This window comes from Vicugna pacos, chromosome 10, assembly GCF_048564905.1.
Source record: "Vicugna pacos chromosome 10, VicPac4, whole genome shotgun sequence".
Lineage (NCBI taxonomy): Eukaryota > Metazoa > Chordata > Mammalia > Artiodactyla > Camelidae > Vicugna > Vicugna pacos.
Window position 1 is genome coordinate 72,118,644 of NC_132996.1, and position 26,099 is coordinate 72,144,742.

The 26,099-nt window shown below is 48.9% G+C and overlaps 1 protein-coding gene across 2 annotated transcripts in view; it reads left to right on the plus strand.

Moving 5' to 3' along the window:
* The first annotated feature begins 573 nt into the window (after positions 1-573).
* The window catches only part of PPFIA1 (PTPRF interacting protein alpha 1), a 79,376-nt gene continuing 53,850 nt past the window's right edge, over positions 574-26,099 (plus strand). Inside the window, exons 1-2 of one of the 2 annotated variants that reach the window (XM_072970504.1) lie at positions 574-821; positions 2,027-2,290. In XM_072970504.1, coding sequence (XP_072826605.1) covers positions 2,027-2,290 — 264 coding nt within the window. In that variant the 5' untranslated portion in view covers positions 574-821. The remainder of the gene's footprint in view (positions 822-2,026; positions 2,291-26,099) is intronic. The other variant, XM_072970503.1, reaches the window with a different exon arrangement.

Here is a 26,099-nt window from a genome sequence, read left to right on the forward strand (position 1 = left end):
GAGAAGTATCTGTTGGAAGTTGAACCAGGTGTGCCTGGCTCCAAAGCCTGCCTTTTCGACAGAGCGCCCGGGAGCCTCAACATCTCTGCCTCCCCAGGTACAGCAGGTGAAGCTCGCTAGTGGATCTTGGGTAGAAACCGCGTCCTTCCGAGTCGGGCAAGGATCAGTTCCTAGGATGCTCCGACCGGCTGCGAGCAGGTGCTTGTGCCTGGGCGCGCTCTCCTGTAAGGTGTGTAGCCGTGACGTTCGGAAGTGTCCAGCTCAGACCCTGACGCACAGTAGACGTTCGATAACCGCCTTTGGTGTCCCCGGGGCTTAAGCGGAGATTCGGGAAAAGCCCGGGAAGTGGGAGACGCAGATACCGCCCGGGACGAGGACGTGATCCCGAGGCAGCTCACCCGCCTAGGCGGGGCCTAGAGGAGGCGGGGCCCCGCCTGCACCCACCCAATCGGCGCCCGAGAGGCGCAGCCCGCCCCCATGAGGAGGCGGCGCTTGCGCACTCCGCCGCCCCGGCGCTCCTTTCCGGGGGGCCGGGGCGGGGCGTGCCGGCGGCGCTCGGCATTGACGCTGCGCCGACGCGCCCGACGTCGGGCACGTTGACGCCGGCGACGCGCCGCCGGGCCCGCTTCTCCTGCGCTCCGCCAGTGTCCGGCCGCGGGCCGGCCTTAGTGACTGGGGGCGGCTGGCCCGGGTCCGCGGGCGCGGAGCGGGCGGCGGGCGCGGGCGCGGGCTGCCTTCGTCCGGCCCCGAGCTCGCCTGGAGCGAGCAGCCGCCCGCGAGCAGCCGCGGAGCCTCCTCGCCCGCTCCCGCCGGCGAGCAAGGTAAGGGAGCAGGGCGCTGAGGCAGGGTCGGGGCGGAGCGGGGCCCCGGGCGCCGGCCCTCCCCGCGACGGCTGCGCGGCTGCTTAGTGTCAGACCCGGGAGAAGGGGGCGCGGCGGGGCCGGGGGCGCGGGGCAAGGCCCGCGGCGCCGGGCGGGTGGAGGGCTTTGCGAGCGCCTGTGGGACCCCCGGCAGTCGGGCTCTCGGGGCCGTGCGCCCCCTTCCCTGACCCCAGCGCCCGGTGACCCCAGCGCCCGGTGACCGCGGGAGCGAGGACCTGTGGCCGCGAGAAGCCCCTACTCACGCAGGGCTTTCACCACCCTGGGGTCCTGGCTGCTGCAGCACCCGGTGCGGGTGTGGACTGGGTAGAGTTGTCTCCGTCAGGTGCGCGGTCCTGGGCATTTCATCCCCGGGGTCTGCAGCCTCGGGAACAGGTCCCCTTCTCCTCTCCCCATTATTATATTGGAGACACTTAATAGCCTCTCATAATCTCACCTTTCACTTTTCCTTCCTTCCTGGCTGTCCACGGCTGTATCGACCTGCTATATTTCCATTGTGGAATTTTTTTTGGGGGGCTGTTGACTTACGTAAGTTAGGTTGACTGACCAACCATTGCAGCCGTTGAAAAACACCTCTCCCAGCGCTTAACGAGTCCAGTTCCGTTTAGCGCTCACCAAATCCAGCCCAAGAATTCAGGGAGCCGTCAGTCCTTCCCAGGAGCTGACTGCACACATTCCTGTAAGATGCCTGATGGATTTTGTACTTGTCAGTTTTACTGGCTGTATGCTCCTTCTGTGCTTTTCATGAAAAATGATTGGGTGGCAAGTGTTTTGGCTTTCTCTCCCCCACCGGGAAATCGAAAAAAAAAAGTTACAGAAGCACGCTTGTTTTCAACAACCAGAAAGTACAGCTTTGCAAACAAAATGCCATAGGGTTTGTTCTTTATGTGAGGGGTAGTCTTCCTTGGTCTTTACCCCTTCACTGGTTTACTGTCAGCATCAATGCCTTCATCGTGTGTGTGTGTCCCCGGCACTTAAGATTTGCATGTGTCTGTTCTCCCAGCTTATTTATATACAGAGCAGTCAGATCTGGGACTAATGAGGCTGTCAACCTTTCATTTGTTAGCTGCAGAGAACTGTAAAGGGGCAGGTTTGTGGAAGCCTTTATTTTGCACTTAATGACTGTGGTCTGGGTCTCTCATTCTAAGATGATGTGCGAGGTGATGCCGACCATCAGTGAAGCAGAAGGCCCCCCAGGAGGAGGTGGGAGCCACGGCTCCAGCTCCCCTTCACAGCCCGATGCAGATTCCCATTTTGAACAGTTGATGGTCTCCATGCTGGAAGAGAGAGACCGGCTTCTCGACACGCTGAGGGAGACTCAGGAGACGCTGGCACTAACCCAGGGGAAGTTACACGAGGTTGGTCACGAACGGGATTCCTTGCAGAGGCAGCTCAATACTGCACTTCCACAGGTATGGATGACTTTTGACTCGCAGCTTTTCTCCTAAATGCTTTTTCACGGTGTTAGTATTTTCAGACCGGTGTTTTGCATAACCCTTTGTGAGATGCTGGTTCTGTTGTTTGTACAGCCCATCTAGATAGAGTTCCTGAGGATTAAACTCTTAGGGAGAACAAACTGGTGCTCTTAAGTCACGTGACAGCACCTTACCACTCTTGTTCCTTTCTGTGCCGCAGAGGAAGGAACTGCCTGGATTTGGAACAGTGCTCCAAAGGTTTTGAAAAATGGCCGCGAAGCAACCAAGATACGTGATACCTTCTGCTTTGTTGTCTTAAGCCATTTTTTGCCTAAAACATGTATTTCCAATTTCCTGATGAAATGCAATGGAAAAACAGGATGGATTTCACAGGAAAAATATTTTTACAGTCCACCTTTCTTAGAACACCGGTGTTTTGTAAATCACATTTGTTTTAGGGGATAGAAGACTGAAGACTGAGTCCTTTGGAAATTCTCCGTGGCAGATGAGAGTTTAAAGCTTAGATCACACTGAAGTTTTTAATCTAAGTATATTGCGTCTGGACCAGTGTTTCAGAGCCTGGTCTTGTGGAGCTGAGTGAGAGGATGTAATGGTAGGTGTGGGGAGAAGGTGTCAGTGTGAGGTGGATGGCACAGAGCATAGAGAGATGTGTGGGTGACTGGGGTGCTTGTGAGCTGTGTGGGTGCCGTTTTCCTTGTTTATAATAGGTGCCTTTGCGGTGCCTTCAGGTAGACCTGAATAAGCATGCATTTATTCTCTCATGATGGGCCTGCCGTGGTAAATTAGTGAGTGCCTGACTACTAGCCTTAATGTACCTCTTGGCTTTAGTCAGTTCTCCTGAAAGATTGGTAAGCCAAACATTTGGACTTCCTTTTTAGCAACAATGATTCGATGTCTGGGCTGTAATGTTCCTTCATTGTCGGATTAGAGAATCGTGAAGTTTTTTCTCACTTGAATCCTGTCATTACCAAGCTTAAAAGGATTGGCCAAATTATGTTTCACTGAGATTCTATTGTATTTGTAAATCTTTTCAATAGTTTGGGGGGGTTGTTTGTTTTTTGTAATTGTATTTGTCTTCATGTAATTTGAGGTGCATACACTGAAGTGTAGATTTTTGAAAAGCTGAGCACAGGGGGCACAGCAGGGGAAGGATAGGAGTTTGTAAAGTCTAGTCTTGCGCAGTGCAGGTTGTCACACCAGCCAGGGAGACGGTTGCTCAGTGATTTGTTTCTGGCTCTGCTCCGGGCTGTAACCTGGACATGCCTTGTTGAGTGGGAGAACGTGATGACGTCACCAGATCACCTGAGCACCTGAGTCCAACGTCTCCGAAACATGGGAGCCATTAAGTAAACGTTATTTATTCTTTCCCTTTCTTGGCACTTGTCTCCTGTTGGGCACTAATTGTGTGACCAGTTAGGCATGTGCATACACTAAATGCACTTGTGCTTCTGCCACTTTACATAGGCAAGTAGTTGTTGCCTTAAAGGAAACTTAACTGTAACATAACATACGTCAGAAAAATTCACAAATCGTAAGTGTACACCTCAGTGCATTTTTCACCAAGTGAACACCTTCAGGTAACCACCGCCTCGGTCAAGAAATAGAACGTTGCCAGGATCCCCGGAAGCCGCCTCCCTCCCACCCCAGAAGTTGTCTCCCAAAGCTGTCTGTGGTCTTGACTTTTTGCCATTGATGACTTTTAACATGTTCTTGACTTTATGTGAATGAAATAAAGTAATATGGTTATTTTATTTCTTGATTCTTTCATTCAACATTGTCTTTGCAGGATCCATCTGTGTAGGTTTGTTCATTCTCATCTGCTGTTTTATAACCCAGTATATTCTTTCTGCTGCTCATGAGTATCTGGGGTCTTTCTAATTCTTACAGATGCTGCCTTGAGTGTTCTTACTTGCTTTTTGGTGCAGATAAGTATACACTTCTGTTGGGTGTGTTCAAAGAGGTAGGACTGCCAAGTGATGGAGAGTGTTCAGCCTTAGTAGAATCTACTGGAGCCTACCCACGGTGGTGGTCGCGCGAGTTGTACTGCCTTCCACGGTGTGTGAGCCATCAGTTGTTCTGACCCTTAATGTGGTCCCTTCTTTCATGTTGACTGTCTGGGGGTGTTGGTGGTGGGAGTTCGGTGCAGTGGGAACTTGCTGCCCCCTGATGGCCAGTAAACATGCCGAGTTGGAGCTTCCCTGTGGGTGCTTATTGGCCTTTTGGGTATCTTCTTGGTGAGATAATTGACTTTTGCCCACTTTTTGATTGGGTTGTCTGTTTTGCTTCTTACTGATTTGAAGGAATTCTTTTTATATGTTCTGAGTACATGTATGTATGGCAGGGTTTATTTTTTTTTTGCATTCTTGGGTGTGTTTGCCTTTTCACTCTCTCAGTGTGAAGCATTATTTTTTATTTTAATGTGCCCCAGTTAACCAGTCTTTTCAGTAATATTTAGTGCTCTATGTGTTCAGTTACCTTGAAGTTGTAGGAAGATATTATCCTGTAAAAGCTTTATTGTTTTATCTTTTACATTTAGATCTGTAATCCATCTGAAATTGATTTTTATTTATGGTGCAAGATAGGGGCCAAGATTACGGTTTTTTCCTTTAAATGAATGGATATGCAATTGACCCAGCATGATGTATTTAAAAAACCATCCTGTCTGCAGTGCATTGAAATGTCATCTCTGTCTTAAATCCAGTGACTGTAGATGTATGGGTCTGTTTCCAGACTCCGCTCTGCTCTGTTGAGCTTTTTGTTGTCTTGGCACAAGTACCACGCCATCTAGATTACTGTCGCTTTAGGCTTGAGAGCTGGTGATTTAAGTTCTGTACCTAAGTAGGATACTGAGGTATTCAGTATTACCGTGGCTAAGCTTGACTCTTCACATTTTCAGATAAATTTTAGAATCCACTTGGTAGTCTTTCCCTGGAAAATGTGTTGGCGCTTTAATTGAGACTGAATTTAATTTGTGGACCAGTGTGGGGAGAAATGACATCTTTTTAGTATTGTACTTGTAATCCGTGAATGCAATATAACCTTCCATTTATTTAGATCTTCTTTATGTTAAAATTTTTGTTTTATATGTTTTATATATCTTAAAGTTTTGTGTATATATCTTGTTTTTTTTTCTTTCCAATTACTGTAACCATTTTTCTTTTTCTTGCCTTATTGTATTGGCTGGGATCTCCAGTACAGTGGTAAACAGAAGTATTGACACTAGATAGCCTTGTCTCGGTCCCAATATCAGAGGGAAAGCTTTCCGTATTTCACCATTACATACAATATCTGCTGTAGCTTTTTTGTAGATATTTTTATCAAAATATGAAAATTCTCCTCTATTCTTAGTTTGCTAAGAATTTTTAAATCATGCATTAAAATTATTATATTAAGTTTTCTTAAATTCATTTTATGCAGACTTTGAAACAATTGATTTTTCTTGTATGTGGTTGTTTAACTTTAGAAAAAAATTGCAATTCTAGAATAATCCCAGCCTGATCTCAATGTATTCTCTCTTCATTGGATTTTATTTGTTAATATTTTATTTAGGATTGGGGCATATATGTTCAAGGCGTGTAATTTTACTTTCTCGTATTTCTTGTCCTTGTTGGGTTTTGGTATCAAGGTTATGCAAGTCTCATAAAACAAGGTGGAAAGTGTTCCTTGTTTACCCCCAGAAGAGCTTCTGTGAGACTGGTGTTTTCGTCCTTAAATGTTTGGAAGAATTGATTGGCAAGACCACCTGGTGTAGAGCTGTCTTTGTGGGAAGGCTTTTAATTTCAGATTCAATTTTTTTACATAGAAATATAACTTTTCTAATTTTATATTTCTTCTTGTGTCTAGTTCAGTAAAGCATTCCACCCTCCCGCTAGGAATTTATTCAGGCCACTCAAACTTTCCAGTTAGTAATTGTAAAGCGGTTTGTGACATCCTTATTATCCGCAAGAGCTGTTGTAGTATCTCCTTTTAAAAATCCTTGATGATGGTAATTTGTGCTTTGTCTCTTTTTCTTAATCGGTCTTGCTAGGGGTTTATCAGTTTTATCAGTCCTTTCAAAGAACCAGATTTTGCCTTTATTGATTTTTTCTAAATTTAATATTTTCTATTCCTTATTTTCTGCTCCTTTTCTCATGCATCTACTTTGTGTTTCACTTGATATTCTTTTTTCTTGAGATAGATGCTTAATTGATTCTTAGCCGTCTTTCTTTTCCAGTATATGTGTTTAAGGCTGTAAGTTAACTCACCCTTAGCTGCATCCCTCAAACTTTAATAAGTCAAATTTTCCTTATCTTTTATGTAAAAATATTTTCATTTTCATTGTAGTGTTGTTTTTATCCATAAAGATTTTTAGGAGGTGTCTCATCTAACTTCCCAATGTTTGGCAGGATTTTCTAGTTGCCTTTTGTTGATTTCTAGCGTAGTTCCATGAAGATCCCTGTCTTGGTGTTTTTTGCTGCTATTATAAAATGCCATAGACTAGCTGACTTATAAACAACAGGAATTTATTTCTCATAGCTGTGGAGGCTGGGAAGTCCCAAGATCAAGGCACGGACCATGTCTGGTGAGGTGTTTTCTGGTTCACGGGTGTCCGGCTGCTTCTCATTGTCCTCTCATGGTGGAAGAGGCGAGGGAGCTGGCGCCACTCATGGTCTCATCCCTTCCCAAGTCCCTGCCTCCTAATGCCATCGTGAATTTTAGAGGGGCATAAACTGTCAGTCTGTTGGAGTCCTTAAGTATACTCTGCATTATTTCAGTCCTTTGAAATGAGTTGAGATCTCCTAATGACCCAATATATATTCATTTTTGTTAAATGTTCCTTGGGCGCTTGAAAATAATGTGTATCAATGGGAATACAGTGCTCCTTGTGTATCAGATCAAGTTTGTTGATCATGTAATTCAGATTCTAGTAGCCACATTAAAGTAAAAAGATACAGGTGAAATTAATTTTAACGTACGTTGCTTAACTTAAATATCCAAAATACTATCATTTGCTTGTGTAATCAATGTGAAAAAACGAATGAAATATCTTACATCCTTGTTTTCATTCTGAGTCTTAAATTTGGTGCGCGGCTCACACTTGGGTGGAGCGCGCGTCTCAAGTACTTTGCAGCTGCAGGGAGTGCATGCCGGGCAGCCCGCTTCCACGCTGCCTGTCCGCCAGTTACCGAGGGACTCCCGCTGTGATGGCAGACTTGGCTCTTTCTCCTTTTCTATTTCTGTCGGATTTTACGTATTCTGAGATTGTGTGATTAGGTGCATTCAGATTTAGGGCTCTTCTTGGTGGATTGAGCTTGTGTCACTGCCGAGTGCTCCTCTTCCTGCCGGGGCGCTGCTGGCTTCAGAGGCTGTGCCGCTGGGTGGTCCTGTCTCTGTTAGGGTTTGCCTGGGTGCCTCTTGCTTCCACCTGTCGGTGATCTTCTGTCTTAGCTGGCGCCCCTGTGACCAGTGTATAGTTTTCATTTTAATCATTTTGACAATTTTTATGTTTTAATTAGAGTGTTCGCTCTATTTAAGTATAATTACTGGATTTTCAGTTTATAGGTGCCATGTTACTGTTTGTTTTCTGTTTGTCCCCCCTATTCTGTGTGCTTTTTCCCCTGCTTCCTTTTAGAAGGAAGAGCCATGTTTTTAATTCTGTACTTCCGTGCCAGCTTGTGGAGATACAGTCATAGATACAGAGCGTGTTTTAAATTTAAGCCTGATTTGGCGCTTTTCCTACCTCCCTGACAGTGCTGTGCCCGTTGACGCTTGACCCACGTTGAACTCCCTCCCTTTCGTGTCGTTGTTACTGTCCTTTTAAATTCGAGGTGTATTTTTGGCATTATCACCGTTTTATACAGTTAATGTTTACTGTGATTTATCCTCACAGTTGCCCTTGCTGTTGCTCTTCACTTGTTTTTTCTTGCTTCTGTCAGAGACTACTTTTTCTTGAAGAACTGCTTTAATTGTTCGTTTGTTTGCCTGGAAAGCCTTTATTTTGCCTTCAAATTTGAGGAATGTTTTTGTTGATTATTCCAGGTTAGTGGTTATATATTTTTTTAAGCACTTGACAGATGCCAATCCATTACCTTCTGGCTTCCTTCCTTTTTCTTGAAAAGTCAGCTCGCAGTGTTGTTGTCCCATTAAAGGCAGTACCTTTTTACCGCTGGCCACTTGGAACATTTTCTTCTTGCCTTAGGCATCAGCAGAGCTGCTGAAAACTAACCCGGGGTTTTCTTTGTAGAAATCAAGATGGCTTGATTCTTTCATCAGTTTTGAAAACATTTTGACCATTGTCTTTGTAGGTATTTCTTACCCCCTTTCTGTCTGTCGCTCACTGTGAGGGCCCTGCATATGTTACATTGGCCCTTTAACAGTGTCCTTCCATATATTCTGGACTTTCTTCCTTCTGATTTCTTTTTTTTTTTTTAACTGATCTGTCCTTCAGATCACTGATCCTGTCCTCAGCTGTCGTAAGCCTGTAGATTCAGTTCTTCATTTCAGTCACTGTTATGTTTAAGTTCTAGACTCTGTTTTGTATTCTTGGAAGTTTTTCCTTTTGTCAAGTGTATTTTTGAACAGTTGTGTTTGCCTCTGATAACTGCAGCAGGTGGGGCACCTCTGGGTCCCTTTCTGTTCCCGTCCTTTTTTCTCTCGGTCCTGTTTGCTGTCATGCCCGTTTTTGTTTTTCAGCGGAGGGCCGGCCGTTACGTATGAGACACTGGAGGTCCTGGGTGACGCTGTTCCTCCCGCGTTTCCTCTGACGTGCACCCAGGGACGCTCTCAGCTCAGGCTGGGAGTCTGTCAGTCTCAGTCTCCGCTGCCTCACCCACCCCCACCCACCGGTGGGCCCTCCAGGGTCTCCATCTGGAAGCCTGCAGTGCTTCCTAGGGCCCTGCCTTCTTGGCAGGCCCTGAAGCCCAGTTTTTGTCTCCTGAGCACCACGAGGTTACCGAAGCTCAGCTCCTCGGCACTGTGTGCAAGAGCGTGGGGTTTCTGCACCCCGCTTTGCTCGGGGAGCTTGGACCTTGAGTCCTAGCTGACTTGTCAGGCCTGTACTCAAAGTGTGGTCTTCTCAACCCCTGGAACTGTCCAGAGCTCTGTTAGCCAGTACTTTCTGCTTGACTTTTCCTGTGTTTTCCTCCTGGCTTGTTGGTGCTTTGAGCAGAGTCAGCGTTGTCAGGTGCCCGAGGGAAGGAGTGGCACTGTTGTATCCCCTCCCTCACTGGGCTCTTTGCTTGGCGACCTGGGACCCTCCAGGTGCCGCTGCCTCAGTACCTCTGATGCCTTCAAACAGACCTTGGAAATGTATTCAGCTTTTCTGGCTCTTGGTGGGCTGACCTCTTGCAAGCTGCTCACGTGTATAACTGCAAGTGGGGAAAAGCTGGTGTGTTCTTTCGATCTGAGGCAACACGCAGAAGTCATAGTAAATGTATTGACCATCTTTATTTGATGCAGGAAAAAACAAGACCCACTGGTCCTGCTTAGTGTACCCATTGCTCTGTTTCTAATTAGCCCCCAGTTCGCCCACGCTCAGCCACTGGGACTTGCGAAGGGGATGAGTGAGCGGCCCACCCCACCCAAGGACACAGGACCTCCGGGGACACAGGACCCTCAGCCGCCGTGCCGCTGTCCCAGCCCCGCGAGGGTCTCCCGCCTTCCTCTTGCCCTGAGCCAGCCCAGGGCAGGCTCTGTGATGGCTGGCTGGTGGCTGCAGAGGAGAAGGAAGTGGGAGGGGTTAAGTGACTTGTTCCTCTGTGGGTTGATCAACGTGGATTTTCTTTTTCAGTGTTTAAAAAAAAAATGACTGCTCTTAGTCTTCCCTCCAATTTCATTTTAAAGTTGAAAATGAAGATTTTACTGTTAAAGTTGAGTGCAGTGATTTTACGGTTTTTTTGCAAGTAACAGATGAGATTTTTAAAAGACCTCTCAGAGAACTCCAGTGTGTGGAAACCGAGAAACGAGGATCTGCTCAGGCTGAGTTGTGGGTGGAACCCCAGATTTTGTCCGTATCTCTCCCAGAATCGCTAATTCCTGAGGTGGGTGAATGTCGAATGCCAGACACTCTAAGGAATAGTCTTAAAATCACAGCCAAGTCTGCCTGTGTCTGGCGTGGTGATGTCACAGCGGAGGCTGAGGTTGCAGAGGGAGTGGGGATGGCAGAATGCGGGGGACGGAGACCAGGCGGCCACACTCAATGGCTGCAGGGACAGAAGAAGGCATGACACCCGTGAGGTCTCGGGTGTGTGGTTGTTGCAGCCAGGGGTGGGGACACTCCTGACCGTGTCCAGTGCATCCCTCACGGCAGAGAATTACCTGGCAGCCAAGGGCCGAGGCTGAGGCGCTCCAGAGCGAAGAATCACGAGAGTCAGAGCAGGTGCAGCGCCCGCCGTCCTGTCCTCCCAGGGCCCGCCCGGCCAAGCTGACGTTAGTGAGGAAGTAGGGAGCTTCCCTCAGAACCGGTGAAATTAGCCCCGTGACTCTCACTGCGGGTCGATTCTGGTGACACCCTGAGATCAGACGGTGCCCCAGCATCTGATTTAGGAGGAGCTGGCAAACCCTCTTCCAGGACCGTGCTGTCCCCAGTGGTTTCGGTTTATGAAGCAGAGGAGTAGGTCCTCAAAGCAGGGTCCAACCGCGTGCCCTGTCCCTCTGTGGCACTCACTCCACTTGTCACCTTCCTGAAGGCGGCCCTGCCTTGTCTTCCTGTTCCTGCACCCCTGCGCCCCTGTGACTGCGGATATTCCGGGTTCTGCATTCCAAGCTCCTGGTGGTGGAGGTGGACAGGGTCCCTGTCTGTCCCTGAGAGCTGCTGTGACGTACCCCTTCTTGTGACAAGTGCTGCTTGTGAGGTGCCCCTGACAGAATGCAGTAGCTGAACACAACCAGGGTGCTCGGGGCGGGCTGCCTGCCAGCACCTGCATCCAGGACCCCCTTCGAGCTGAGAGCTTTCCTGGCACTGTGACTGCGGGGCAAAGGCCACAGGCAAGGAAGAACTTGGCCTTGGTTCAAGCCATGGAGGTGGAGCCGCTGTCCCTGGACTGGGAGCCCGAGGAAGTGTGGAACAAGGTGAGGGTGGCTGGCGGCTGGGCTGGGCTATACCCAGCCTGACCTCAGGGAGAGTTGGGCTTTTGGTTCTGTTTTTAAAGTACTGCTCACAGTCCAGGGCATTTTGGTCTCAGTGGGGAAGGATTGGCATGCTTTAGTTGACTTTTTAAAGAGGCCAGGCTGATGCTGTAGGGGGACCGGGCTGGGGGTGGAGGTGAGGGTGGATGCGGGGGACACTGCTGGTGGGGGAGCAGTCACTTCTCATGCGCTGCTGAGCTGTATGTATGGTTAGTACTTTAGGGAAAAATTTAAAACCCCTTAACATCACCCATCTTACAAGCACAGAACAACATATACAATACTTTAGTGAAGTAAGCATAATACTTACATATACAACATACACACTAACGCAATCAGGTATTTACTGCGTGCTGTGTAGGTGCCAGGCACTGTTCTAGTGCCGAACACTCAGTGTGTGGTGAGGGTTGCGCGGCCCCGGTACTGTTTTATTTGTGCGGAGAGCAGTAGAGAGTGAAGGACTCTCTGCAGTTCAGTCTGAGACGTTAAACATGTGGACAGCCCAGCCGCAGAAGCCGGGGCCGTTTCTGGGTGTGTGTCTGTGCAGCCAGGACTTAGAGGCAGCTTTCCTTGTGTCCGCACAGCCCACTGCCCTCCCCACTCTGCCGCCCGAGCTCACAGGCGCTGGCCTGGCGCCGTGGTCCGCACCTCCACCCGGGGGGACTCTGGGCCTCTTGAATTCAGCGTGGGCCCAAGCCATCTCTTCCCCATATCTGTTCCTCCCCGGCCAACAGTGCGGTTTTCTGCCTAGTCGAGTGGCCAGAAACCGAGGAGCCGGCTTTGCCTCCAGCTGTTAGTCTCCGGGCCCTGCGGGGCACCTTCTCTGTCTCTGAGGCCCTCTGGCAAGGTCTGCGCCTCTCCTCCAGGTTGCCTCAGGAGGGCTCGCCCCCTTGTCTCGCAGCAGCCGAGCTGAGTTGTAGGTCGGTCCTCGCGTGCAGAGGTTTGTTTCCCTGCAGCCTGCGTGTAAATGTGCTGTCCTCTCTGGGAGGAAGGCCTTTCTGCTTGCCCTGTCTTCTGCTTGCTCACTCTTAGTGCTCGATACTACTAAGTCGCTTGGTAATTAACTCTTTGGAGAACCAGCTTTGCCCAGTGTATAAAGGTCCTCAAAAATGCTCGTACTCTGACCCAGCATTTTTATTTCTGCTAAGGAGGTGGGTCTTATCTGGAGGAAACTTACGCGTAATGATGTTCCCCGTAACAACTTAATACTATTTACATTTTTTTACTGGTCAGAAAATTGTAAGAGCAATACGTGCCAGTTAGAAACCATTCTGAAGTGTAAATAATGTGCAGTCAGCTTTCCATAGGGGTTTAGCGGTTCTCACTTTGCCTCCCAGCCTTAACCTCATTTCCCCCCTTTCTGGCATCACTTTGGGAGGGACACGATTTCTGGTGGTCCTGTTCTTGTGGTAGGAGGTGGGCTCACTGGGCTTGGCGGTGGCTGCAGACCCCTCCTTGACTCTCCCCACTTCCTCAGGAATCTGTGGAGCGTCACAGGGAGGCTGCCCCCCGCCCCCGTGACCTTCCAGTCACCAGGGGACTTCCTGGGAGTGAGCGTCCATTTGGCGTTCCTGCCCACATCAGCTCTTACTTTGGGAGCTGCAGATTGGCGGTTTCTCCAGCTCTTGGTCCTCCTTCATTCGTTAACTGCTACTCCTCTGTCAGGAGCATCCCTTTTTGATCTCTGCCAGTCGCTGTGGACACTTGGATTTGCATTTGCTGTGTGTTGCAGTCATCATCATCATCGTTCCTTGGCTGCTTTATCCTCCCCCACCGATTGCCTCCTGTGTCCTTTGCCAAGGCCCTGTTAGTCTTTGACTCTTTCCTTGTTTTCTGGCACAAATAATTGTCCCAGGCCTACTTTGTGTTTTTCCTGCCTCGGATCTGAAATGATTCCTCTGAGGAGCCCTGGTTCCTTTCAGTGGGGAAGTGTTTAGAATCAGTATCTAGAGGCCAGTTACGCTCATTGTCACAGGGGTTAGCACCTTTCGGGTCCTTCTAGGGGACAGAATAGAAATACTCATTCAACAAAAACCCTGGGTTGCAAACCAGTATTTCCTTAACAAACCAGAGCAAAGTGTCTCCCCTTAACGTACTTTCTATTTATATTTCTTGTTTTACACTGATAATAATTTTGATTCTAATGATATTAAAATTATTTTCTTTATCCTGTGATATACATAAAATACTTTAAACATTTAATACCATGTTATTATAATCATCCTAATGAGTGAAGTTTTAGAATTTCTTTGCAGTTCTTTTGGGTCTTAGAATAAATACAGCTCAAGAGTATAGAGTCCAAGCAGTGGGTTTTAAGGCAATGTGAAGTAACATAACCATACAAATAAAGTCTGATGTACAATTAGGTTCATTTGTTTCTGTTTTTAATTTTAGGTTTGCATTTTTTTGGAATTCATTTTTTTCCCCAAACACAGAAAGCATTTGCATAGTTCAAAAATCAGGAAAAGGCATTCTCAGAAATCTTGCTCCTCCTGCCTGAGTCCCACCCACCGGTGACCGTGTGTCCCGGTTTGTGTCAGGGAGTCCTGGGGTTTGCCTGTTACTCTGAAGCAGTTAGCAGCAGTGCCCTTTCAGTCTCCGGAGTGAAGCATTGCTAAAGGTTTGTTGGTGCTTGCTAATGCTAATTAGAGATGTGGACAAAATGTTTCCACTTTGTATGTTTTTCTCTGTAGCTAGAAGCCAGCTCTTGGCTGGGTTCTGCCGGCTTGGAGTGTGGTTCCTTGGCGGGGAAGGTCCACCCGTGGAGTTCTTACTCTTGGCTTTCAGAGTCTCATTCTTATTCTGAGGGGGAAATTTCATTTTGCTCTGAAAATAGATTTGGGAACTTGAAACATATCATGTATTTCCAAATTTTTCTGCTTTGCAAATGGGCTAATTACCCCTCCTGCCTGTGTAATTTTAAACCCTTGCCAATAGTCACATAAAAATTGATTTCATGTGTTGGCATGCTGAAGTTGTTGAATTGTCTGTATAAATGTGAGACTGATCAGTATTTCTGAGCCACTGATCTCTCGAAGTCTAAGGTGCTGTTAAGAAGCCAGGGCTCACTCTTCTCCTCACCTTTAAAATAATTTATGGGACAACGTGAATGGCCGTTAAGGTCATGGCATCCTCGGGGCCCTAAAATAGAAGCAGAGATGAGGCGGGGGAAGATCATTTAAAATAGTCTGAGTATTAATTTGAATGGTCTGACGTGGCATTTATTTTCATGCAAGTTAAAATGTAAAGGACTTCATTTGTAACTTAATGTGAGATCCAGTTGAAGCAAGGGGTTAAAGAAATGCTTACTTACTTTGCTGTTTTTGTGTCTCAGTTCCTTTACCTCCACCCCAGACACACGCCAAGGGAAGACTTGGCAGACTGGATCTCGTTCCAGGTCTGGCTGAAGGCATGTTACAAAACAGAGAAGGTGCATCTCCCTCCTCCAGCGGACAGATTGACCTCAGTGACGAGTTTGCGCCTCCGTCTGTCTTACGCTTCGGCCTGTCCCTCTGGGTGGACCCCACCACCCGCCGCCCCCTGCCACCAACCCCTTGGTCAAGGTGGGCAGGTTTTTGAGGAGAGCAGTCTGTTCAGGCAGAGCCGGTGGGACTTGGGGGCTGTCCTTCCCTTGTCCCCTGTGTCAGTTACCTCGCCGAGACGAGCTTCCGTGGTGTTCCCATCGGTCAGTTAGGAACGATAACTATTCATTTTTATTTAGCAGATGTTTGCTGGGTGTCAGCCTTGCCTTAGGCACTGTCCAGGGCTGTGCAGGTGGATGTTAAGGGGGTTATCCGAGATAATAGCCAACTTTTACTGCCTCCGAGTCTCTGTATGAATTATCTCACTGAAGCCTCATAACAATACCATAGGGTACACTCTCAGCAGGACTAAAAGGCAGGATGCTGTTGAGGGCCCCATTTTGTAGATGAAGAAATAGAGGCACAGAGAGGTTTGGGAGCTCCGCAGAGCCCCGTGGATCACAGGCAGTAGGTGGTCAGTGTCTGCAGCCAGGCCACCAACTCTGGGTTCCTTCTGGCAGGAGGGGGTGGGCAGGCCGCCTGCGGACATCTGGGTCCCTGCCTGGCCCTCCGCACACCCTGTGCCTTGGAGCCCCCCGGCAGCTGCGTGTTCCCCCGGGCCTGCCCGCCGCGCTGCTCTGTCCCTGGTGCCTCGCACAGCGCCTGGCGTGCAGCAGAGCGTCGTGGAGCCGATGAAACGTTTCCTAATGTCTCCAGGTGGCTTCTCTAATGCCCAGCGTCTTTAAAAGTTGCCTGTTCTTAGGTGTCTCATCCCATTCTGTTTCTAGCTAGTTTTTAAGCTCTCCGTTTTTTTTTCAATCCAAGACGTTTAGAGTGTCTCTAAATGTTGCTTTTCCCAGGAGCTTCCCCGGTGCGTGACAAGGAGGGTAAGTGCACATCTGTGCCAGCCTTGTTGCGAGTGTGTCACACGGGTGTTTTTCATCAGTCAGCTCTTGGCCTGTGTTAAAATTCACTAACCTGCTCCCTCATCAGTATTTTTAAAAGAACTCTAGACAAATCACTGGAAATAAGAAAAAAGCTGTGGCTTTGGAACATCACAGATCAATTGGCAGTTTGTGTGTCGCGGTGGGCAAGGCCATCTCCCGTCCCCTGCCTCTGATGCGACGTGCTCAGGGTGGCAGAGGTGGCAGCACGTGGCTCCGAGCCCGAGCCCGAGGCAGCTTCCCTCCCCATCTGTCACTGAGTCACTCCTGGAGCCTCAGGTTGCTTCTCTGCAGAATAAGGGGGTCTGAGGCCTGCAGCTCAGAGCTTTGCGAGGAGAAGCCAGTCTGTGAGGGGCCTGCTCCCTGGAGAGCAGTGTGGCCTGGGGCCTCCGTGCTTTCCCCCGGCCTTCAGGGGCCCTACGGGGCGGTGGGAAAGCCCTGGGAACTGGATGATTTTGAGCCTCCCTTTTAGCACTGTCTGCGACTTTCTGTGATTCCCACCAGTTCTTTTCCCTCAGTAGGAGGGCAAGGTCGACATTTGGTCGTGATGTTCACCCTCAGGACTTCAGAGTCAGGGCCCCAGGGAGCGAGAAACCTGGGACACAGCTGGGTCCTCCGCACGTGTGTCTGCCCGCTCCTGGCACATTCCTCGTGCAGGGCCAAGTCCACCTCCCTTAGCCCCTGGTCAGGAAGCAGGACCTCGGTGCATTTGGATGGGGGTGTCATCGCTGCCGAGGGTGTAAGGATGGAAGCGGGGAAGCGGGGCGATGGTGAAGGGGGCTTGCCCTGTGAGGCCCAGAGTTAGCTGCGACCAGTAGGGAAAAAGGAGGAAAATGAACAAAAAAAGTGTAAACGCTGTGAAAATGTGTAATGTGCCCAGTGGCGGTCTCTGCCCCCAGCCAGCGCGCGCGGCGTGGGGTCCTGTTGCAGAGGCAGCACCATGTTCCTGTGCAGTCATGCTTCTTGTTGAGAGACTGGATGAGGCTCTGCACTGTGCAGATGTAAGTCCGAGCAGAACAAGTGTGCTAAGTCGAGGGACCTCGTTACGAACTGCCTGCGGGGTCTGTGCAGAAAAAACGAATTACTGTGTGGCTCCGAATTGTTCGCAGTGTCTCGGGGAAGGTGGGAGGCCCCCGGGCTTGGAGGCCACGAGCCTCATCCTGCGTCTCGAGGCTCTGGTGAGGCGGCCTGTCCGAGGAAAGTGCCCGCATCCTTGCCCAGGAGCCACCGTGAATGACCACCTCTGCGCACTGCTCGTTCCTTCCCGTTGGAGCTGGCCTCGAGGCCTGGGGTCGGTGGACCTAGGGCTATCCTGCGCTGTCCCAGATGCAGGAGAGGCTGGGGGAGCAGGTGGCTGGTGCTCCAGCTCCTCCTCTGGGTCCCATGCCGTTCCTCAAGGGCAAACACTTCCCAGCCTTAGGAGGGGGGCTCCGAGGCTTGGTGGCCAGAGTAGACGGCACATGACAGCAGCATGACCTGGAGCACTGACAGCTGGGGACGGCAGTGCAGTGTCTGCTTTCCCAGCCGGGGTGTCAGGAACAGGTGTCGGTGTCTGCTTTGCCCCGACTTCCCCCAGATGGACGAGAACACGTTACAGGAAGATCAATGAGGTGCTGGGTGTGCTTCCTCCCATCAGCTCTCGGGTGTTATCACTGCCTTTTGTTGTTTTTATTCCTGTTCCTGATGATCTTTACTCCATTTCAAGGAGAAATTCTCGCAAACGAGCAGCATTGCCTTTTTGATGTGTGTGTATCGGGGTGCCCGACGGTGGCCCGGGGGTAGAAAGGCCAGTGCAGGAAAAAGTGGTGGGTGGTTGGAACAGAGGGGTTAAGCTGGAAAGAATGTACATTCCAAGGTTGTTTTGTTGTGCAAACCGTAGAAGCAGTTGGTCCCAAAAAAGTTTAACGATGAATTAAGAGATTGCTGGAAAGCACGTTCCTGTGGATGGGTATGTGCTTTATGCAAACCCTTGAGCGCCCAGTACTTTCCCCTTTGCTTCCCAGCTTCGCTTTCACTGGTAATGATTGTTGTTGGAGGGGCCAGGTGCCACCAGGAAGCAGGGCGTTGTCTGGAGAACCTGAAAGTGTTAACACAAGAGCCTGTTTATTAAGCGACTTACAGGCTGATACAGCATCTTGCTGCTCACACGGTTTCATTGCAGCCCAGTGAAGAAAGTGAATTCCTTGGTGTCGACTTGGAATGCATGTGTTCCTGTGCTTCGAAACACTACTTGCTTCAGTTAGGTTTACTTAAGAGCCTCTCCCTGGAAGTGTCAGCAACTCTGCATAAAGACGCAGTGACACGTGTAATCCTAGTTTAGTGTAACTTTTTAAATTGTCAATCACTTAGAGGGAGCTCTGTCCTGGTCCTTGTGTATTCCCTGTGCTCACTGGCAGGTCTTAGGGTCTCTCTCTCTCTCTCTCTCTCTCTCTCTCTCTCTCTCTCTCTCTCTCTCTCTTTCTTTTTGACGTTAGGAAAACCTCTGTGGAAAGACTTGAGGGGAAAGGAAACACTCGCTGTCCGGAGATACTTGGATGATTCTCACATGAGCAAAAGCATTGTGCTCGTGGCTAGGGAACAAGTTAGAATCCTCGCCCTCTGCCTGTCTCCTGTCGTCACCAGGGAGATTCCTTCACGTCTGTGCCATCGGCCTCCGGCGTTGGAGGGTGACTGCCACACCTGCGTCGTCAGCCCCGAGTTTGTCATGCACCCTCCACACCCCGGCTCCGTCTCTGTCGGGTCCTGTAGCCGCGGCCCGTGGGTATCCCGCTGCGTCTCATCCTGAGCTGCGCCCTCCGCCGTCCGCCCTCCACAGCCTCCCCGCCGGGCCCCCCTGCACCCTCTTTCCTTCCTCTCTCGCCCTCCAGTGTGATGCACTGCAGTTTCTAGTTTTTCTTTCCTCATGTCGTTTTTATTTGCTTTTGTATTCTAGTAGCCCAGCTTGGGGCCTTCCCGCCTTGTGCCAGCATCAACACCTCGATGGCTACCAGTTTAACCTGCCCCTTTGCGGGGCGGCTTTTATAGCAGGGGCAACCCTACGCCCTCTGGCACTCACAGCTCGGTGTTCTGGCTTTCTTCAACTTTCCCACACCCTTTCCCGCTATAAATACCCCTCCATTCTGGCCAAACCAGTCTGTGCACTCTGCTCCCTCCCCTTACACCTCAGCCTGCACGGTTCCCTTCTCTGGAAACCCCACCTGTCTTTCAAGGCCGAGGTCCGCCCTGTGAGGTCTCCTCTCATCACCTCCGATTCCTGCAGGGGCTCAGGGTCTGTCCCATTTCTAGGAGAAGACGGGTCTGATGCCTGGAGCTGGTTTTACTCTTTATTCCTTTTATCTTTTCTCCAGTTTTTAAAAATGCCATCGGCTTTAAGAAAAACACAGCTGGAGTATTAGGATCAAGTATATAAAAAGGTCATCCTTGAAGGTGCCAAAGAAATCACAGAAAGATACCCTGGGGGAATGTGGTCGACCTCTTTCCTCGGACGTGGTGGTGAAGTTGCTGGTTGACTGTTGCTAGCAGCCCCCTCTCCTCACTAACTGTGGAAGGCGTTTCTTCTCCACCCGGTCTGTCCGCCCCTCCCCTCCACACCTGTTTCAGGTTTGGATCCTCTGCTTACTAACATTCCCATGTTTTGTCATCTACAGATAGAGGTACTTTTATTTCCCAATATTCAGTGAGGACTGAAATGAAGCAGCCACCACAATACTCTGCACAAAGTAGGACCCTTGACACTGCCACCCCCACACAGCTGGTTGGACGGGGTGCCTCGGCCCGCTTGTGGACTGGGTTTCGGTGCTTACCTGTTACCTTCCCCTGAAGGTAACACAATGGCAATGCTGAGTTCTGCGTCCCGAGCCACTTATTAACCCAGCGCCCTTTGCCCTTCGCTGACCGGCCTGGGCCCATGCGCTGGTCTGTAAGAGGAGGTGATCACGTGTGCCCCACCGGGTGGCTAGGAATACGATGTGATAAAATATATGACAGTGTTTTGAAAACCATAAAGCACTAAGCAAATATAAAGCTATGGTCATTAACATTTATATCTTGCCAGTATTTCGCATAGTGCCTCTGAAATTTTTGTTGTTATTCAGTAAATTATTTGTCCAAATTAATGGGGCTGCTCATTCTTAAGCCAGTGTTTCTACCTGCTAAGCTTGACAGTCACAGAGAAAATCCCTAGTGAAGTACCTCCAGTCACAGTTTTGTGCCTGGGCCTTTGATTCCTTCTGAGGTATCTTCTTAATAGGTTAGAGGGTAAAACTGTTCATAACAGAGGCCTCTTGTCAGACTGGTTTTCAGGACATGAGCACACAGACCCATGGACGATTAAGATTCCAAAGTAGTGACTGGTGGCAGCGTGTTCCTGACTCAGGTCCATACATCCCGTTGCTTGACCATTCGTGCTGGCTGGATCTCTGTGGGGGCTAGGGGGTCACCGTACGGGGCCGGCTCTCCCCCCACAGTGGACTGGCGTCGGTGCAGCATGTGCAGAACCCGAGTTTGGCCCCGTCTCCCTTGGAGGCCTGCGGAGCCTTCCCTGAGCCCAGTGAGCCTGGCGGCATCGGGGCGGTCGGGGTCCTGGGCTGGGATGTCTGCGGAAGGTGGTGTTCGGCCAGGGAGGAGGGTGCGTGGCCGAGGCATCGAGGGTGTGGTTCATGGGGGTGCTTCCCGAAGGCAGAGTCGGTCGTCCAGGACACTGCCACCTGTCGGGGGGATCGCGGTGGGCGGGTGGGTGGGTGGGCCTGGACTGGCCGGGGGCCCTGCTGTCAGCCTTGATGCTTCCTTCATTGACAGTAAACCCTTTATTTGCCTCGTTTCCACCTGCCAGCTCTGTAGTTTCTGGTAGCAGTGTCATTCTTGATATGAAAGCTGCATGACAGATAATCAGAGGCCTCCGTCAGGTCAGTTGTCCTGATGACCTTCACCCGCAGCGACAGGCCTTAAACATGGCAGCACCTGTGCTGCTTTGACTGGCCAGCAGAACGTCCGGAGATGCTGTAAACGTGGCCATAGATACTCTCAGAGTGCGCACTCTTCAAGTCCCTATTGCCCCAGCGATGGAAGAGCCACGGAGGAAACCCCGAGTAGAGTCCTTCCAGTGATGGTTTCACACCTGGGCCTTTGGCTCATTCCAGGATACCCGTCTTCCATCTGGCAGCTCCAAAACCATGTCAGAGAAGGAAAGCGGCCCTCGGTTGTCCTTGGGCTTCTGTGCACTGAGGTTCGAGCTTGCAGCGCGGTCCCCCGAGTCTGTCAAGGTGCTGGCCTGGAGCCCCCGTCGTCTCTTGAGCTCTTTTTGAGCCGCGCGGCAGCCGGCGGCCGCAGTCACACGCAGGGTTGGGGCCGTTGCGTGTTGGGGCTGCTCTGCAGTAGTGCCTGCTCTGTGGCAGGGCGGGCCCTGCATTAGGAGCCTTTCTGTGCAGCTGTGTTTGGTGACACCTGCGAGGGCCCTGGAAGGTGGGTCCAAACGCCCTTACATGCCTAGGATGTTCTAGTTCAGTAAAAGTCATGAAATAATTTCACAGGGCACTTAATCACCTGTGGAAGAGTTGGTGGTGGCTTTTTTCCCCCCAAAACTGAGGTGCTACTAAGAGTGGGTGACAAGCCTAACATATTCCGAAATTGTAATAGATCAGAGAAACCTCGAGCACACCGTGAGAGTTTTGAGAATTGTTAACCCATAAACCACATGGCAGTTCCTGAGTGGTGCCGGGGAGACTAGTGTGCTGTCACTTCGCTAGAGGAGTGGGGACGCTAGCCAGGAGCGCTGGCGTCCCTCAGGCCAGCGTTGGCTCCCTTCTGAAGTTCAGGGGGCCTGAAACGCCGGCAGCCTCCCATCACTTCCGGATATGCATTTGTCCCGTGTTTCGGTGGTGCCACCATTGCCAGGAGGCCTAGGCAGGACCATCGGTGGTCCTGGAGCGTGGCAGCGTCGGGGGGTGGGGCGCAAAAGGTGAGCTGTGGCAGTCACATGAGGAGCGGGAAACCCAGCCTGGGGTCCGGGAGGGGTGTTAGTCCCTGTGACTGATGTAGGCAGGGCTAGTCAGATCAGACACAGTAGCTGAGCCCGCAGCCACAATAAGTAGTTTTGTCTGTCAGGTTATTTCCATAAATGTGTAGGGCTGAGCCCGGGTCAGGGTGGCCTGTTTGATCTGCATTCCTGAAAGTACACGCTCAAGTGGCCGAAGACTTCCTGGCAGTTGTCTTAAGAGGAAAGTGGGGGGATTATCTGTTACTCCAAATTGCCTTATATTTGAGTATATATACTATATATGGAAAATTTAAACAATATAAATAATTTGGATGTCAAACTAAATAATCGTAGGTTTATGATTATTTTTACTGTTACATAATCTGTCCTTTATTGACATGAGGAGGTTAGAGAAAGCAGAGATTCCAAATGAATCTGTGGTGACGTTTGAACAAAATGCGCCCCCCCTTTTTTTCTGCAAATAATTTTTATGTTTAAAAAGTAGTAAGGCAGGCCAAGCCTGTGCAGAGCGGTCTTAATCATCACTGGAGGCATTTATGGTTGCTGGTGATCTGTACGTTTTTTGGCCAGGACATCAGTACCCTATAAATTTTAAAACGTGCGAAGAAATGACAAAAGCAGTGAAACAGTATTTATTTGGTACGTTGTGGTTCATAGCATTGGAAACGTTGGGAATTAGGTTACATGACCTTTGCCCCAGCAGGTCTGTTTTCAGGTGTGTACTTTAGAACAATCCCATAGCTCTTTTTTATAGTATTTTAAATCATAATTTGTGCACTTCTAAATTATATTCATTTAAAACTCAGCCTGAACACATGATTTTAAGAAGTCAGTACAATACCCTAATTGTAATATAAATTTTAAAAATTAGTTTCTAGTGAAACATTTTGTCGTGTAACTGTTGGGGCGTGACCGCACTGGGAGGCTGAAGCCTGACTGTGCTTCTGCTAACGAGCACTTTGGTTTTAAGAGATGATTAGAAGCCACTCTAGAAAACCATGGATACGTGAAAACGTCGCGGGAGAGGGAAACACAGACTTGTAATCTGTTGTGTTTAGTGAAATACAGTCTCACTCGTGCTTAATGAAGGGAAAGTAACAGCCGCTGGAACAAGGCTAACGTGCCGTCCCTGTCCCGGGCTGTGGGGTGAGGGAGCTGGAAGGGCGGTGCCCTCCCTGCGGGAGAAGCGGCAGCCTTACTCCCTTGCGGGGCGCGAGGTCGGGGGCCGGGGCGTGTTGCCTCTTGCTCTCACCCAGGGCCAGGCACACGCTCTGTCTCCAGCATGTGAAAAGGTTTTGGAGACTTTTATGTGACTGGTAGCAGGGAATGGAGGATGGATCCAGGAAAGAAACATCGACACCAGAGCTTAATAACACAGCCGGATGGCAGGACGACAGGGAGATAGAGGTTTGCACACGTTGCTGGCCCACGAGGAATAATTCAGCTGTATCTGTGAAGATTACAGATATCATTGGACTCAGAAATTCTAAGACTGTCCTGCAGATATACTTGGCCCAGGTGCAGAATGATGACTGCAAGTTTGCTGGTAATAGCAGGAGACTGGAAGCACAAGCCAAAGTGCCTGTCAGCGGGTGAATGTGAGTGAATTGTGGCTTTTGTATTCACTGGTGTGTGTGGTCACTGCAGCTGTGAAGAAGGAAGACCTGACAGGGAAACATCTTCCGCTGATCTCCTCACTGAAGAGCAGCGAGGGGGAATGGATATATGTACTGGTTTATGCATGTAGACCCGTAAAAAACTCCAGATGGATGCGCAGCCCATGACCCTGATTACCTACTGTGTGGAAGAGCAGACAGGCTTGCAAGGGAGACTTAGGTGTACTTTGTTACTATTTCAGATAAATAAAACATTCTTGAAATTTTGTGTTAAAAAAAAAAAAAAGCTCTGCCCTGAGCCCCGCCCACTGCTGCTGCCACGACCGTGCTTCGTGAGTTGGTTGCAGCCAGAACATCTCTGGAAACCAGGGTCTTCTGCTGTTCCTCACAGTGGTGTAGACTGTCTAGGTCAGACAGGCAGCTTTTGTCTCAGACTTTCAGGACAGTTTTTTTATGATTCAGTAATTTTTTGGCACATGCATAGATCTGTGAAATGAAGGATTTGAAAACGAAAACTGTTTTATACTCCAGTAAGCATGAGCAGCACCAAAAGCCACATACTCGCCTTACTGGGACGTTTGAAACGTTAGACAAGAACACACTGGATGTTAATGTGCTTCATAGTGTGTTCTCATTTTATTGTTTTCTAGTGTTTAAACATTCAGAAGTACTCATTCCTATTTGAATGAAGGATTTCTGCCCTCAATTTTTTAATTTCTTTGGTTTGATTTTCCCCCAACCCCTACGCTCAGTTTTAAAATTTTAATTGGAATATTTTGCCTGTGAATATTTTACTAATATTATATACTTGCTTCTGAGATAGATGAAATATGCATTCATGCTCATATTTCAGGTTGTTTTGAAATATCTATGTGCATTCATATTTCAAATTGTCTTGACTAATTGTAAGAAATTGTTTGTGTTTAAATACTGAAATACTAAAAATAACCAAAAACATTTTGACTTGTTCTTTAGCAGAAAGACAGAAATATGTGAAGCAAAATTTATACTTATTGCCCATTAGGAAATCCCAGTTTTTGCCTAATAGAAAATGCATTCCAAAAAAGAGCGAAGGCTAAGCTAGCTGAATATTTAAATTGGAATTTAGAAGCAGAAATGGACAATTCATTCATTTACATTGAAAAGATATGTGTCTACTCCTAGGTGTGCCCAAAAAACAAAGCATAAATCCACATTAAAACTTGTGCAGGAATGTTCATAGCAGCACTATTCTTAGATAGTTAGAAAGTAGAGGCAACCCAGGTGTCCATCAGCAGATGAATAGATAAACAAAATGTGGTGGATCCGTGTGATGGAATATTATTCAGCCATGAAGATGAGCGAAGGAGCATTGACATGTACTGCAGTGTGGATGAACCTTGAGAACATTGTGCTCAGTGAAGAAAGCCAGACACACAAGGATGAATATTGTACACGTCCATATTATGAAATGTCCAGAACAGGCAAGTCCGTAGAGGCAGAAAGCAGACTGGTGGCTGCCAGGGGCTGGAGGGAGGGTTCCTTTTGGGGCATGACCAGAGTGTTCTGGAATTAGATAATGATAATGGTAACACAACATTGTGAATATACTGAAAACCACTGAATTGTACACTTTAAAATGGTTAAGATGGCAAATTTTATGTCAATGGCTTTCATCTTGATAAAATTTTTTTAAATAAAAGTTGTGTGGTCACATTTGTTTATGAATTTGAATGATGTGAATTTAAAATAGTGTTATAAAATAGCCACATCAGTATTCAATAACTATAAGGTAATACTGTAAAGTTTTTTAAAAAGTTAAATTGTCAAAAATGATCAAATTTGAGAATGGGAGGCCAGGTGAAGTGTCGGTTGAGTCTGTTTTGGACGCCGGTGGTGCCACTGCGGCAGGTGCACGGGCACAGAGTCCACAGGCAGATTGCCAGGTCCGGCCCCAGATGGTGCTGGTTAGGAATTACACCCAGAATGCACCCTCCTTAGTTGCTCAAAGTCAGAAACGAGGCTCAGCATATTTGTTTGATGGACTATTTTTTAGAGCAGTTTCTAGGTTCACGACAAAGTTGAGGGGAAGACAGAGAGATTTCCCGTGTACCTTCCCCTCCCCCACCCCTTGCAGAGCCTCCCCGCTCTCCACACCCCCCTGGAGCCCTATGTGTGTTACAGTCCCTGACCTGACGCCGACGCCACCTCGTCACCCAGCCCTCTGTGGACATGGAGTCCACGTAGTTCTGTACCTTCCATGGGTTCAGACAGCTGTAAGCACTTGTGTCCACCAGTGTAGTGCAGAGTAGCATCCTTGCCCTGAAAGTCCCCTGTGCTCTGCTCTTCATCCCCCTTCTTCTTCAGCCCAGGCTACCTTGACCTTTTTACTGTCTCCATAGTGAAAGACGTTGCTTTTTCCAAGACGTCGTGTGGTTGAAATCAGACAGTATGTGACCTTTTCACACTGGCTTCTTTGACTTAGTCATACGCATTCCATTTACCTACTGGATGACATCTTGGTGGCTTCCTAGTTTTGGTGATCATGGATCAATCTTTTTTTTTTAATTTAATTTTTAAAAAAATTTTTACTTAAGTGTAGCTGATTTACAGCATAGTTTCAGG